Source organism: Sturnus vulgaris, chromosome 8 (assembly GCF_052056855.1).
Source record: "Sturnus vulgaris isolate bStuVul1 chromosome 8, bStuVul1.hap1, whole genome shotgun sequence".
Lineage (NCBI taxonomy): Eukaryota > Metazoa > Chordata > Aves > Passeriformes > Sturnidae > Sturnus > Sturnus vulgaris.
The window spans coordinates 22,141,418-22,155,816 of NC_142250.1; the positions used below are offsets into that span (position 1 = coordinate 22,141,418).

At 39.9% G+C, this 14,399-nt stretch overlaps 1 protein-coding gene across 2 annotated transcripts in view; it reads right to left on the minus strand.

Annotated features, from left to right (window-relative positions):
- Positions 1–99: 99 nt before the first annotated feature.
- PLCE1 (phospholipase C epsilon 1) overlaps positions 100–14,399 on the minus strand; it is a 139,965-nt gene continuing 125,665 nt past the window's right edge. For both annotated transcript variants that reach the window (XM_014875357.2, XM_088169126.1), the window contains exons 24-33: positions 13,669–13,959; positions 12,738–12,901; positions 11,570–11,831; positions 10,559–10,677; positions 9,283–9,411; positions 8,330–8,539; positions 6,385–6,546; positions 6,029–6,247; positions 5,085–5,292; positions 100–4,038 (exon numbers count right to left, since the gene is read on the minus strand). In XM_014875357.2, the coding sequence (XP_014730843.1) occupies positions 5,122–5,292; positions 6,029–6,247; positions 6,385–6,546; positions 8,330–8,539; positions 9,283–9,411; positions 10,559–10,677; positions 11,570–11,831; positions 12,738–12,901; positions 13,669–13,959 (1,727 nt within the window). In that variant the 3' untranslated portion in view covers positions 100–4,038; positions 5,085–5,121. The remainder of the gene's footprint in view (positions 4,039–5,084; positions 5,293–6,028; positions 6,248–6,384; positions 6,547–8,329; positions 8,540–9,282; positions 9,412–10,558; positions 10,678–11,569; positions 11,832–12,737; positions 12,902–13,668; positions 13,960–14,399) is intronic.

The following is a 14,399-nucleotide window of genomic DNA, read 5'->3' on the forward strand; positions in this document are numbered from 1 at the left end:
TGAGTGTTTTCAAATACAGATGTGATTTAAATTCTGCAAAATTCCAAGGGGTGTCACTTGTCAATACCTTTGTCAGTTCAGGAAGGCTAAAACAAAGAGTCAGCATCTTAAACCATTTATTTTTTTACAACATATACAAATACAGTTTATTCAAGTCAGCAGAGAGAAAACAGTCCAGGTGGAAAAGTCACTTTTAAAATTGTTCATTTTACATAGTTTCCAAACATAAAAAGACTGGCACATAGTGATGTTGCATTGTCAGAATATTTTGACATGCTTGAAGAGGCAGAGGAAGACAACTGTACAAGTCAGTTCTGAAAGAGCTTATACATCTATTGGAGCAAAATCTATTTACTGCTATTTATTTTTGTGTTTAATTTGCTAACTCTGCCAAATGTCTATCACTATTTAAGTTACAGAATATTTATCACAGACAGGAAAAAATTGCCACCATTGGTACATTTAGTGGGCTACCCTAAAAGTAAACTGAGTTTTATAGTGGAATAGTAACAGAGAGTAATTAAAAACCAGATGTTAATTGAAGCATTTGAAGAGCAGAACAGACAGTTGAGTTTCAGAAGCTGCAGACTTAGCCTGTAAAGCTACCAGCAAGGTCTTCTCTTTTTGAAAATAAACTATGAATGTAAGAGAAAGTGTTCTTGAAATAATTGGGTATTTCTGTGTTGTTTAATTCTTGAAAACCTGTGAGTTCTAGAAGCAGACTCCTTTCTAAAAGTGGCTATTCAGACACCTCACCTAGTAATATTTGTAAGCAAGAAAAAAGTCTCACTAGGCTTAAAAAACTGAAAACTGAGATCGTCTTTTTCAGTGTTCTGAGTGCTCTTACTTGGTCAGTAAGGCAGAAGCAGGAAGCCCCTTGGGCAGCAGAGGAAGCAGCACCTGGAGAGCCCCAGTTGCTACAAACAGAGCACACACACAGGAGCTGGGACTGCCCAGCTTTTGGCCCTTACAGTCACACACTGCAAGGAAAAGGGTAAGAAACTGGCAGGAAAGTAGCAGTTTTTAAATAGCACAGAATAAAATCCTTTTGTGGTTTTGCCAATAGGCAACAGAGCAGAAGAAGCAAGAGATTTCCACCTGTGAAGTGTGCAGTGCAAGGCCTGCTACTGCTCAGAGACTGCATGTTTCTGGAAGATGTTGATTATTTACATTCCTTTGTTTCAAACTTTATCCTGGAAGCTGCTTCCTGTAAATAGTTTGTAATGTAAAAATGAATGTATTTTCCTAATTTATGTCCATACTCAGCCAAAAGCATGGAAAAGGACAAAGTTATTTTGTCAGTTTTGTCATAGGAATGTGTGGACAGATTCTTGTAGAAATAAGACCTGTGGCTAAACAGAATAAGCATTCCTATTATAATAATATTATAATAACTTAGCACATGAAAGCTCTTTAACTGGGCTTTCACAGAAGTTAACAACTCCCCATTGCTGTTTAATGCTTCAAGTGGTATTGTATTTCCACTACTTGGAACCAGCAAGAGAAAGGGCACTGCATTTCTGTCCTAAATTCACCCCAAAGTGTATCATGTTTCACCAAGAAAAGATTACCTGGATATTTACCAATACCTAAACTTTAAATTCAGTGATGCATGTACATTAATAAAAATACTGGAACAGGTTCATGAGCCTTACATAGCTCCAGATGTCTGTAGAGTTAGGGGTTTTAAATAAAAAGCCAAATATTTTGCTGTTCCCTTTCATTGTGATAAACAGCAGCAAAACGAAGTTTTGACTATGAGTGATGATGAAGATACTTTTATTAATAAGCCATTCCCACAGCTAGAGAAATTGTGTTAGCAGAAATAGTACAAAACTGATTTTAAATGGCCACAAGACTTCAGGCTAGTGCTAGGCCTGTGGTGCACAATATGATATGACTACTCATGTCCCCTTTGCTTCCCCATGATTGTTTTTTGTTTTTGTTGTTTTTATATCTATGTGGCAGAAAAGCACTAGTGGATGACAGCATGGGTGTAAGAACTTTGTTGTTGAATCCAATTAATTAGCAAGGGTGTCTGCCAGCCTACTGTGATACTTAAGGTGATGTTAAGAATTTTCTGAGCTGCTAAAGATAAAAAAACACCCAAAACCCGAACCAACAAAAAAGAAAAAGCTAAACAGGTAAGGGCAAAATACAGGACATTAAGTGTTCTCTTTAAAATGCCATAAAAACACTGAAAGGAAACAATTCTTGGTGTCAAACTGCAACCATGTTAAAATAACAGAGAGAATGAAGCAAATATTTTTAAAAATGGTTGCATTTGTTGAATTGTGCAGCAGGTTGATGTATTTCCTGTAATTCCAAAATATTCCAAAACAAAGTATGCATATAAAACTATGCGTAAATTGTCATTTCTTAACATTTTGCTTGGGATCAGTCTTTTCCTTGGCAGGGTGGGGGAGGGAGCACATGTCCCTCACAGGGGCTACTCCTGCTGGAATTGGCAACGGGTGAGCTGGCCGGTGGCTGGAGCTGGGTCATGTTGCTGATTTGCAAAATGCTGTTTTGGTACATAAGTCCAAAACTTTTGTGGAAGATGAGCAGTGGGAAGTGCATGGCCTCTGGGTGCATCTGCCACTGAGAAATTTGACTTTCTTGTATGTCTGTGGTTATTTTTCCTGAAAGCTGGAAGTGACCTCAAGAGGGCACTTTTTTGCTTTGGTAAATGGCTACTTTATATACTCTCTTTTCTGTAGTGTGTAGTGAAAGACTTCATAGTTTCTGGTGACAGAATGCAGGTTCTGTCTGCTTGTTTATATGCCAGTTACTGACTTTGTTTCCTTTTGTTTCACTTTCTTACTCATAGTGGGAGCATTAGCTGTCATGAGACTACTGCCTGTAACTTCTTTCCTGTGTTTAGGGTTTGCTCTAGTGAAACAAAAACATGTGCAGAGCAGTTTGTTCCCCACAGACACATTTCTTGTGGGAGATCAAAGGGATGGCTGGTTTGCAGCAGTTGTTTAATTTGTGCCCCTGTAATGGATTCTTTTAAATAACTAAACACATCAGTAACTCCCATGGAGAGAAAAAAAAAGGAGACTACCACAACTAACTTAAGATGAATTCAGCACACTTAAAACTTCACAACAGTGTTTCTATGTAAACAGAATTGTCAAGAGTTATAGTGTAAAGTTCTTTCTACTCTCTGAGTTTAACAGACAAGTAAAAAGACAGTTCCTGACTACATGGAAAAATGTAGTTTGAATTCAAATTTTTGAAATGTTTATTACAATTTGAATTTGGTCAGTACTGGGTATTAAACACCTTGTGCTGAAAAGAAACAACCAGAAAATTCTAATATTGTTTCCTCTACATCCAGAGAAAGATTTAAAAAGTCTGCATTTTCTAAAAAGTAGTATATGATAAATATACTATACAATGGCATGTACTTTGAAACATGATAATAAATATTCTTTCTTTAAACATAAGCCTGGAAAACTAAAATTTATAAGAAGAAAATGTTGTTCCTTGCCAAGGTCTCACTACCAGTAAGGTGTATTCAACTATTGTACATTTTGTTAATGTAGATAAACCATAAATAATTTTGAGTGTTTTGTGTATATTCACCAAAGTTAAACAGATATGCAGAGGAAGTTACAGCATATTTAAATCTCTTTACAATCACTTAACACAGTGTTTAACAGTAATCGTCAGGTCAAAGTGCGTTATTTTAGTATAATACACATAAAAGAACACTCTGGTTCTCTGCCTTCAGATTCCTTAGAGGCAACAAGCTAAAATTATCTTTTTGTTTAAAAAGGGGAGGGTGATGACACGTGTTTGTTTACAACACTCAGTCCAAGAAAACTTCTCCATCCGCCTATGGAGAATGTGCAGATGTGAAGATACAGGAAGAGAGGAATCTTCCGAGAGCTGACAGGCATCTTTCCCATCTACAGCATCCCATCCCAGATCCTGGATGCGAATCCAGCAGCATTGCCTGGATTAAGCATCTGTAGCACAGGGCACACAGTTGCTGACCAGTTCAGTCTGCAGCAGGATCCTTCAAAGGCACTGCAGAAAGATTCAGTCATGTAAATTCCAGGTTTGGGTTTCAGAAAAAAAAAAAAGAAACAACAAGAAAACCCAATGAAACAAAATCCCAGCAAAACAAAACCCCAGCCACATGCAGAAGAGGGAAAATCTGATTTTCCCATAATTTACTTTGCTTTCCTTGAATTCAGATTGTTTAATGCATTAGGGGGTCTATAGCAGCCTAGAAATAAACTATCAAATTGATCCCTTCTTATTTGAAATACCTTGCAAATGAAAACAGTGCTTGAATTCTGTTAATTTAGCAACTTAGCAGCAGCCTCACAGTGCATGTCAAATAATGCTTTAATAATTAAATGTATACAGAAAAAAAATTGGCCATCTGTGGGGTGGGATTATCAATGCTGAAAAAGATTTCTTCTGCACTTGCAATGAGCTGCAACTTCCCAGCTGCTGTCACAGTGCTGTAGTAGCCCTGTGCAAGTGTCTGGTTAGTGTACAGTGCTGGGCAAGTGTGGCACTTACTATCTCCATATAAACGAGACAGACTTCTTCAGTTGTTTGAAGTCAAGCAAGATGGAAGAAATTGAAGAGATACAGAAAGGATAGCGTAAATGTTTAAACATTTCTGGCAGAATTTCCACAGACAGAAATTAACACTATAAACTTGTTCTAGCTAAAAAAAGAGATAACCAATCCTGATGATTTTATTATCTGGACGTAACAAAAAACAAAAAAGCTCTACTGCTCACTTCAATTTGCCATGGCCCAGAGAAAAAGAGTAACAGAATATCACTAAGCACAATTGTTGATAAAAATGAGTACTGCAAAATCAACCAGGATGCAACATTTTGGATTAAATGGACAGAAAGTGGGTGAAACTCCACCATTCTGATTCACTTGGAGACCTTCCTGATGTCATCGTGCCTGTGCACACCAGTGTGTGAGGCTTTTAGGGACCATTCTGTCAGTCCTTGTACCTCACTCGGTTTGCTCAGCTACAGCTTGGGAGCAGGAATGCCCTGTGAGCACTGCCTGAGTGCCTGTCAGTGCTCGGAGTGTCATACCTGAGCAGCCTGGCCGTGGCAGCAGGGGACTGCGGGACTATTCCATGATGTCACTGAAGGCCAAGGCACACGCGGCTCTCTCGTCCCTGCCCTGGGGACTGTCCTGCAGCGGGGGTGACACGAAGCCCCGGTACTGCTTACTCGACTTGGTCAACTTCTTCAGTTCACTGGTGAAGGAGATGCCTTTTCTCTTGTCATCTCGTGCTGCCTGTAAAAATTAAAAGACATCATAGAGGTGGTTTAACAGCTGCTTGTTTGCTGGGAAATAAGGAATGAATATGAAAACACCTAACATATTGCTAAACAGGCCTCCCTTTAGGAATTCAGTATGGCTGTGCTTTCATCCAGGCACTTCCTTCTGATTGTTCTGAATAAAATTAAAAATTATGCGTTGTTAAAGATATGTTTAGCAAGTTTGGTAATCTGTGCTTTTAATACAGTTACTTTAAAGCAACAGCAGCTGTGGATTGGTGGTGTTTGCTGGAAAGGAGAACACAGCTCCTTCTCCCAGCAGGCATGTACTTCATTGCTGCCATTTTTTAAAGCCTGAGATAAAGCAACAGAACAACTTTTTCACTAAGCAGGAATAAAGGGGACTTTATTCCCACAGCTTTTAAGTCCTGCCCATTTGAGTGGTCCTTTATTATGATGGGGAACACGGCATGCACAGGCAGAAGGTTTTGAGAAACAGAAAGCTGGTAGCAGATAAAGGTTGTTCTGGATTTGCAGGCTGTGAGGGAATCGTGTTGCTGGATGTAACATGCAGTTTTGCAAAGGAAAAGGTAAGGGAGGTTCAAAGAAAAGAAGAAATCTGCTTTTTGCTGTAGTCTGTCCTTTCCATCTGCCCTCATGCCAGCCATGTCTCCCTTGCATGGAAAGCAGTTTCACACACACCTGATCATACACCATCTATAACACCTGCTGCAAAGTACTGCATCTTTTACCTGAACCTGTTCTTTGAGCTTCAGGATAAATTTTCCTGCTCCCTTCCACTTGCTTTGGGCCTGAAACACACACTCTTGATCAGAGAGAATCCTCTGAGATGGTTTAGATGTTGAAGACTTTTTGTTTGCTGGCTCTTTTGTCACCTCTTCCAAAAGCACATAATCACTTGGGTTTGGATTGCTCAAAATGCTGTAGGAGTATTTGGCTTTGCAGAGAGTCTGTTTAAAAGCAGAAAAACAAAACAAAAACTAAGGCTACTAAACCGATTCTTCAGCTAGTGCTGAGAACAAATCCCAGCTCAGCTTGTTTGAAACCAATTTCCAGCCCACATGTTGAGGTGGGCACGTGCCCTTACCTGCTGTATGACATCCTGAGCCGTGCTGAGGCGTGGAGCTTTGATCACGGTGCGTGGTTGCTCTGGGGAGACATCATGTACCTGAACAAAGAAGCTGTCATCCTCAGAGCTGATGGCTGCTTCTTCCTTTGCTTCTTGAAAGACATTTCTCTCATTTAAATTCTACAGAGAAAATGACAAATCCATTTACTTCAGAGGAGTGACTAACAGCCGGTGGTCACACAAGGGTTTTATTACATGGGAATTGGAGACTCTGTGGTTGCCTCAGCTCCATTTTGTTAAATGCATTGTAAGAGAGTTTTGACAAGCCACTATTGCTTATAATAAATAATAATAATGCTGGTAAATACCCCTGTTTTCTAAAATCAGTATCTGAAATACCTTTCATAGTAGGTGAGGAATGGAGATGTTTGCAAAAATGGTCTCTTAAATCCTTCCCTTATGAATACAAAATGATGTTTTATCACGTAGTGGTGCCAGTACAACGGGAGATGGTGGAAAGGGTTATTTTCTTTCCTGTCCCTGCACTAAAGCCAAAAGAATTTAGAGAGCCAGAATCTGAGCAAACATTTTCCTGTGGTGTGGAGCAAGAGGAAGGCTGCATGTTTCTCTCTGCCTTTTCAATGACTACTGCAGATTTTAGGCAGAATTCCTCTCTGAACCTTCTCTCAGAGAATGAATTTCTGTCCAACGCCTTGGAACTCTTGGAACACAGCCTGGATTCATAAGCTGTAAATATGGGTTGTGTATTGCACCCTGTCACTGGACCTGCCCCTTGTTTTTCCAGTCAGATTTGCAGCTTCATTTCTAGCTCCAAGCTCTGAGGTGCTGCTGTCTGCAGAAAGGCTCAAAATTATGGAAAATGCTTTGAGGTACTCACACAGGACAGAACAACAGCATAATTTTCACATGTGCTAAGGCAGATTTTAACCCATTTTCTGAAGGAATGGGGCTCGGCAGGACACGTGTGGCAGCATACACTGACAGAGGCAGTGCTGCAGTCAGTGAAATTCAGTAGGCCACTATTTCCACAAACAGATTTCTACCTTGTAATTTTTGTTCCAAATAGATATAAAGGAAACCAAAATATGGACTTGTGTAATATAACAGTAATTTGTCAAATTGAAGCTTTATAAAAAGTTCTGTCAAAATAAGCAGAAATACATTTTTTCAATTCAAAGTATACCAGAGGACCTCTGTCATATAAATATATATATATATGTATATATATATGTAAAATCTGTGTACTAAGAAAGTGTTTTTATTTGCTGAACTGACCAAAGAAAGTGCCTCTGCAAATGGGATCATTAACTGTCTTTTTCCTGCTTTTTTTGTCTCTGTCTCACAAGCCTGGGCACTAGCATATTTTAAGCTGTAGATGCTTTGCTCATAGTGTAAAACAAAGTCATCTTCCTCCTTTAAATTAAAAGAAATCACCTATTTCATTATTTTAGCCTATAATTGATAATTTAATCATCCTTTGAGGCTTTTGAGATTACTCTTTAATATTAAAATTATTTCTAATTTTTCTAGGCAGATTAAGAAGCTGCTGCCATCTAAATTGATGGTGGTTTTCTGGAGTTCTGTTATCTGTGACCCTTTGGTATTAACTAGTATCTCTATATTAATTTCCTATCATGGCATAATCTAGATTTCCATTAAATTACAACTATCACTCCAAACAGAGTCACTGTTTGACTGAGTCATAATGAATAAACACCACACAGCTGATACTGGAGCTGAGGGAGGTCCAGCTGGTGTCACACAGGTGTATAAAGTCCAGCTGTGCTTCTCACTCAAGAGTTAAGTTTGTTTTTAAATAATGCACACAGCATTGACATTACTCACCAAGTAGTGAAACAAATACTGCACCCTTTTGTTTCATGGAACTAAGAGCTATTTTTCGCTACTTTTGTAAATAATGATTTATCTAAAACAGACTTACTTCCTCTCGAGTTTTAAAGATAATTCTTCCAACATATCCTTCTTCTGGGAACCAACTGTTTAAAAGCTGCACTAGCCCTTCTTCAGGACCAATCACTCTCTGGAATGGTGGTTTTCTGCATTCACTCTTCTCTTTAGATATAAAACTTTTTTCTTCCATCAGAAAATAGTCTGCAGCACATGACTCGGTGCCTTTTATGGTAGCCAAGAGCTAAGACAGACAACACACAACAATAAGAATGCTAAATATAAACACAGCATAATTAGTAGTTATAAATGAGAATGAATAAGGAAGCTTTAAGAATCAGTAACTATTCTGACAGTGCAGGCAGGATTTCTGATGTGCTATTTATTATTCAGATATTTTACTCCAGGGTAATGTCCTGTTCTCTTTAGCCCAGCCAAGCAGTTCAACTATTCCAGACAAGGCAGTACTATTTAAGATTATTTCGGTCCTTTTTGGCTGGCCAGAAAATTTATTCATAATCCCAGGACAGTACAGTCTTTTCCCACTGCTAGAATAACAATCCCTGCTGAGTTAACTGGTTTTTCTACTCATGAACTTAGCCCTCTAACTTTTACTCTCTGTTCCTACGGTGCTTCAGTTCAAAGAATTGTGCAGCAATGTTTGCCTTTGTTGCAAAGAGAACCCACTACCCCCGTCAACTGGAGATTGTTTTTCTCATCTAATAAGGAATATGTTCTAAGATTATAAACCCATTCTCTGAAGCCAAGATTGGGAAAATTCCCAATTATTTATTCCCAATAAAATTGATTATGTTCTGTGTTTGCTGTGTAATTAATTCCACAGCAGTGCATTTCTAACAGCAGCCCTTGCTGTGATGAATGAACTACAAGGACCCTGTGTGTGAGAAGCACAGGGAGACAGAGTTCCCGAAGGATGTTCGTGTGGATTCTGGCAATGAAGAGTCTGCAATTCAGCAGGAAGCTCACCTGATGGAGCAGCTGTGCAGCCGTGGTCCCTGCACTTACACTGAAAACAGTGAAAGGCTCCGGGCCTGGAATTCCATGAATTGTCACTTTGTAAGTCACAGCAGCTTTCTTTTCTCCCAGGCTAAACAACTGTTCAGACAACATTCAACAGGTTACTGGATGTTTTTACACAGGCATATTATTTCTAGGTTGCTTAAAAGAAACTGTACACACAAGTCGTAAGGGCCTTGACAAAGCAAAGCTGTTCAGTTCATACACGGCTCTTTCTTACACTATGGATGATCAAGGCATCTAAAAACCCCCAACAAACCCTCCAAAAGCCTGCATCATATCTTGAAGCTGAAGAGAAAGAAGAAAAAGGAAGTTTTCCAGAGGGAATACATAAACTACCACTGGACAAAGGGCCAATCTCCATCACTCATTCCCCATTCTAGCTGAGCTCAGATATCTGGATTCAGCATACAGATTACTGAATTAAAAGCTATAGCTCTGTTCTAAACTCCAAACTATTTTTTCTTCCTTTCTACCCTAGTAGTTCACCAAGTTACAAGTTTGGCATGTATTCACAGGAGGTAATATCTGCAACACATCTGCTCTACACACGGGAGCTCGGAAGGTTTTATCTAACATTTTAGGAGTCAGCAAAATGATAAAATACATGTTTAAAGTTGCCAAAACACAAGTAACCCAGGTTACCTAATAGTAAGGGCTTTCAAACAAAAATTGCATCTATGCATATATAGTTTTGGATATACAAATATCTGTATCTATGTATACATATTTGCACATATAAACATATGGATGTGCATGCTCATATATAAATCTGTATGTATTTATGGAACTACAGAGTTAATATTTGCTTGTAAAATAAATCAATTTTATTCTCATTATTTGAAAGTTGTTGTAATTTGCATCTTCTTTTTTTTTTTTTTTGGTTTCAAGTGCTTTGCTTACAATTTATGGACAAAGGAATGCATGAGGCTGCACTGAACCTGACTCCCAGTCGAGGAGCACATTTCTTGTTCTTTACCTAAATACAGCAGAGGAGCAAGACTTTGACAAGATTTACCTTCCCATAGTTTTATCTAGGTGGGATAACCTTACTTCCACCAAAGGAAAAAAAAAAAAAAAAAGTAGGCATCAAAAAAAGTCTGCAGAATGTTCAGGTTTGAAGGCCAACATCCTTGAACATTCTGACCCTATAAGTCTTCACATCATAGTAGTTATTAAATCAAGAATACAGGTAATTCAGGCACACAAACAAAAATTAAATTACCACAGATGCAGGCAGAGTGTTTCCAGAGGGACTTTCTTCCATTCTCCGACTGTTTATGAACAAACTGGAAATTTCTAATGTTTCATTGTGTAGGTTATGGAGCTGGACATGTCTGTAGCCTAAAGAGGAAAAATCCTTCTGTAAATACTTTGCCACATCCTAGGACACAAGTCTCATAAATGGAAAACTCAAATTTGCTGTATTTATAGCTACACTTTGCCACACAGGGAGGATTTGAAGCCCTGTAATAATACTGCCTTAACACTCTGTACAACAGTGTAACACAAATCCCACTGCTGAGTGGCTCACAGAGCAATCTGCCTTGGTTTTACCATAATATTCAATATAGTCATACATCAAATATCTAAATACCAGAACATGAATGAAGCAAGGTCAAATTCTGATTGGAAAATGCATGTGTATGGCCAAATCTCCTCATATGCCAACCCAGAGAGTTGTGTGATGTTACAGTGGTACAAAGCAAATGTAAAAGAGCGACTGGCAACATGGAAACTCCTTCCCCCAGGTGTCATACAGTTTGTGATCTTTCCTCATCTCTCATTTACCCTTTTTTCCCCCCTTTCTTCATCCACTTTTTTTCACCCTTTTTTCAACTCCCCTCCAGCCATAGCTGTGAGAAGTGCAATTCCCCTCTGCACAGTGGTCAGCAGTTTCTTGGGCAAAGGACAGGAGTGAAACCACTCCAAGCTTCCTAAGGCAGCAGCCAGTCCAGGTGAACAAAGCCTCAGGAGCACCCTGAGGGTCAGGGCAGGTGTGCTGCACGTGCCCCTGCCCCCAGAGCAGCACAGGATGGGACTTTTTACAAGTCACGGGGGCAGCTGCCAGCTCCCAAGGAGTCTTAGATCAGCACTGTACTGCCAGGCCGTGGCGTGCTGTCTGGTATTTGCTCCCTGTCTCCTCTAGAAAAATGCAGCTGATTAAAAACTTCCCTCTGGAAGGATTCAGCCCAGGAACTGGCTGGACCATTCTGGTTTAGGAACTACACCATACCTCTCTTGAGTGCTTTTAGGGGAATGATTCTCTGAGCTGTGACAGCCGAGCTGTTATTTTCAACAACCGCGAACCGGAGGAAGACCAAATCCTCGAAGTGCACGCGGAAAAGGAACTGCTCGTTCCACATGGGGTTGAGAGTGTTGCGGTGGATGGGCTTGGTGCGGAAGTGGCAGCTGTCCAGGGGCATCCCCAGCACGTCGATCTCGATGCAGGGGCTGCCCGTGCTATTGCTGGGACAAACGTTCTGGCCAGACACGATCTGCAGCCGAGGAGCACAGAGAACAATCAGAGGAGTGATCCCTGCGCTGCCACGGTCCCCAGCTACTGCTCAGCACCCCTCTAAGAACAGCTTGTTAACACGCTGAATTAATTACAACACTCACTTTTGTGATTGCCAGGGCAGTAAGTTCAAAAGCAGAGCTCCCTCAACCCTTCCACCCCCAACACCATTGCTATGGTATCTTTCCTCTGAAAAACCACACTATACAACTGTTCAAAGCATCTGAACATTAATCCAGAAAGAATGGACCAGTAATGTAATAAAAAAGGATCACATTTTCTTCTCCATTACTCCGGGGTGATGGCACTGAGCTCTGGCTTGCTTTGGCATACACAACACAAGAATTAAAGGTGCAATTACCACAGCTGGGAGAATTCTGATTCTTATAAATTTCACTTTTCTGACACATTTCCTGGAAAGGACTAGCTTCTGAGAGCACAATTTTGGCCACAAATCCATGAATTATGTATCTTGTTATATAACTTACAAAAAATATTTTTTCAAGATTCAGTACAGCTTTTCATAATGGCTTTTGGTGCAGCTTTTCAAGTGTTCACAAATGTGTAAAACATCAAGGCACATGTGTAATTTTACACAGTTGTGTAGTCCCAGGGAAAATGCTTTCAGGACTGAGTTTCAACAAATACTGTGAAGGAAATAGGGGAAGTAACTATGGATACAAATCAACCAATACAATAAAATAAAGACAAATCTTTGTTCCTTTCCTCTCCAATTTCTGTTAGTTAGGCTGACCTTTGGAAACAACATTTGAAGATTCAATTTTTTAATTTAGAAGCATGACTGTAATGCTAGTTAAGGATTGTAGCTGCACATTGTCTACATCTATCTGTTTGCCTGTATGCAATTCATTTTTCAGGTACTTACTGTTAAAGAATATATAGCTGGCTCCTTATTATCGAGGTCTCTTTCCAATGGACAAAACTGCTGGTACATTGAACAGTTTTTATCCCACAGAACCGGAGGTTTCAAAACATATCCACAGCCACCGTTAGCCTCAAACATTGCTGCATTGAGTTGCAGAGGAAGATCTGTGAAATTAAGGCAGCCAAAACTGACAGAGAGCAATGGTACAATGGAAAAACTCTAACAGTGAAGACAAAGTCATGTTTGAAGTATCTTTTTAAAAATTATTTTAGTTGTGTACTATTCCTGGTTTTCAGAACTAGCTGTGATTTATGTATCCAATCTATCCAGTAATTACACAAAACTCTACAAACAGTTCATTCTTTTCCTTTCCATTATCTTTATTGAACTGTAGGGCTTGCCTACATCAGTTCTCTGAGAAGTTTCTAGTTTCAGGAATGTGCCCTGAACTGCAGAATGAAAGAGTATTGTATGGATCTCCCATCGAAAATATGAAGGAACACAAGACAGGACAGCAAATATTCCAAAAATGTTTTGATGAACATTAAATCAGCATCCAAGACAGCACTTCCAAGTGAAATACAGTTCAGTACCTTTTCATGCTTGAAATTATCAGAAAAGGGTAACAGTTACTTGAACCTGGGAGAAAAAAACAACCTTCAGCAATAAAATAAATATAAAAATGGAAGAATTGCTGTCCAGGCACTTCTGGGTTATCAGGGGACCTGGTGCAGTGGCATAAAGCTCCTGGGCTCTGAGGTCGCTGCTCTCAAGGACCAGACTGTTGTGGTATGAACCTGCTTGTGCTGGGGTGCAGACAAGGAAGGTCCCTCGGGAAGCAGGGAAAAGCAAACAGGGAAAATACAAATTCACGACTTAAGACCTCCTATCACATTTCAAACGTATTAAAGCCGGGTTTGTGGAGCCTTACCATCTGTTTGGTAGTTCAGGGCCACGAGCTGCACCCCGTGGAGCCAGAAGATGAGGGGGTGGGGGTTGGAGGAGTCGATGCGCGTGGCGGCGGGGTAGGTCCTCAGCAGCTGGCAGGTGGTGTGCTGGATCAGCTTCTGGGAATAGCGCCTGCAGAGCCGCTTGGCAGCGTTCTCGTTCAGAGACGAGATGTGGTAGCACTTGGGCGTCCTTATGATGGCACTGAGCGAAGCTGGAGAGTTGTAAGGACAGCAAGGATCTTCCCAGGTCTGCCGCATGGCATCAAAAGGACCTGGAAAACAAACAGGGCCCTCAAGGTACAGCTGCGGGGCCACAGACTCCAAAACTTCCGTGCCTGCTACTGCAGTATGTGTGTGTGCTTTGGTTATGGCAGAAAAAGGTGACCCTGGAAAATGACACTACTCAGGGCAAGTGTCCTTCTCACACAGTAAGAACAATCCATGAGAGGAAACACAACGTCCAAGTATTGAAATAATACCACGATTAGATGTGTTAACAACCACTTTAAAATAAATACTTAATTGGCATTAAAAAATAATAATTAATAAAATTATTTATTTATTAAATAAAATCGAAAACAAATACCTAATTTGGATCACCTTAAATAAATACCTAATTGGCATTTGCCTCAATAAAATAAAGGAATAAAATTCCCTTCTTCTCATTTATACATTTTACATGAGGAAGAGAGTCAAGAAGGAAAGCCATCTG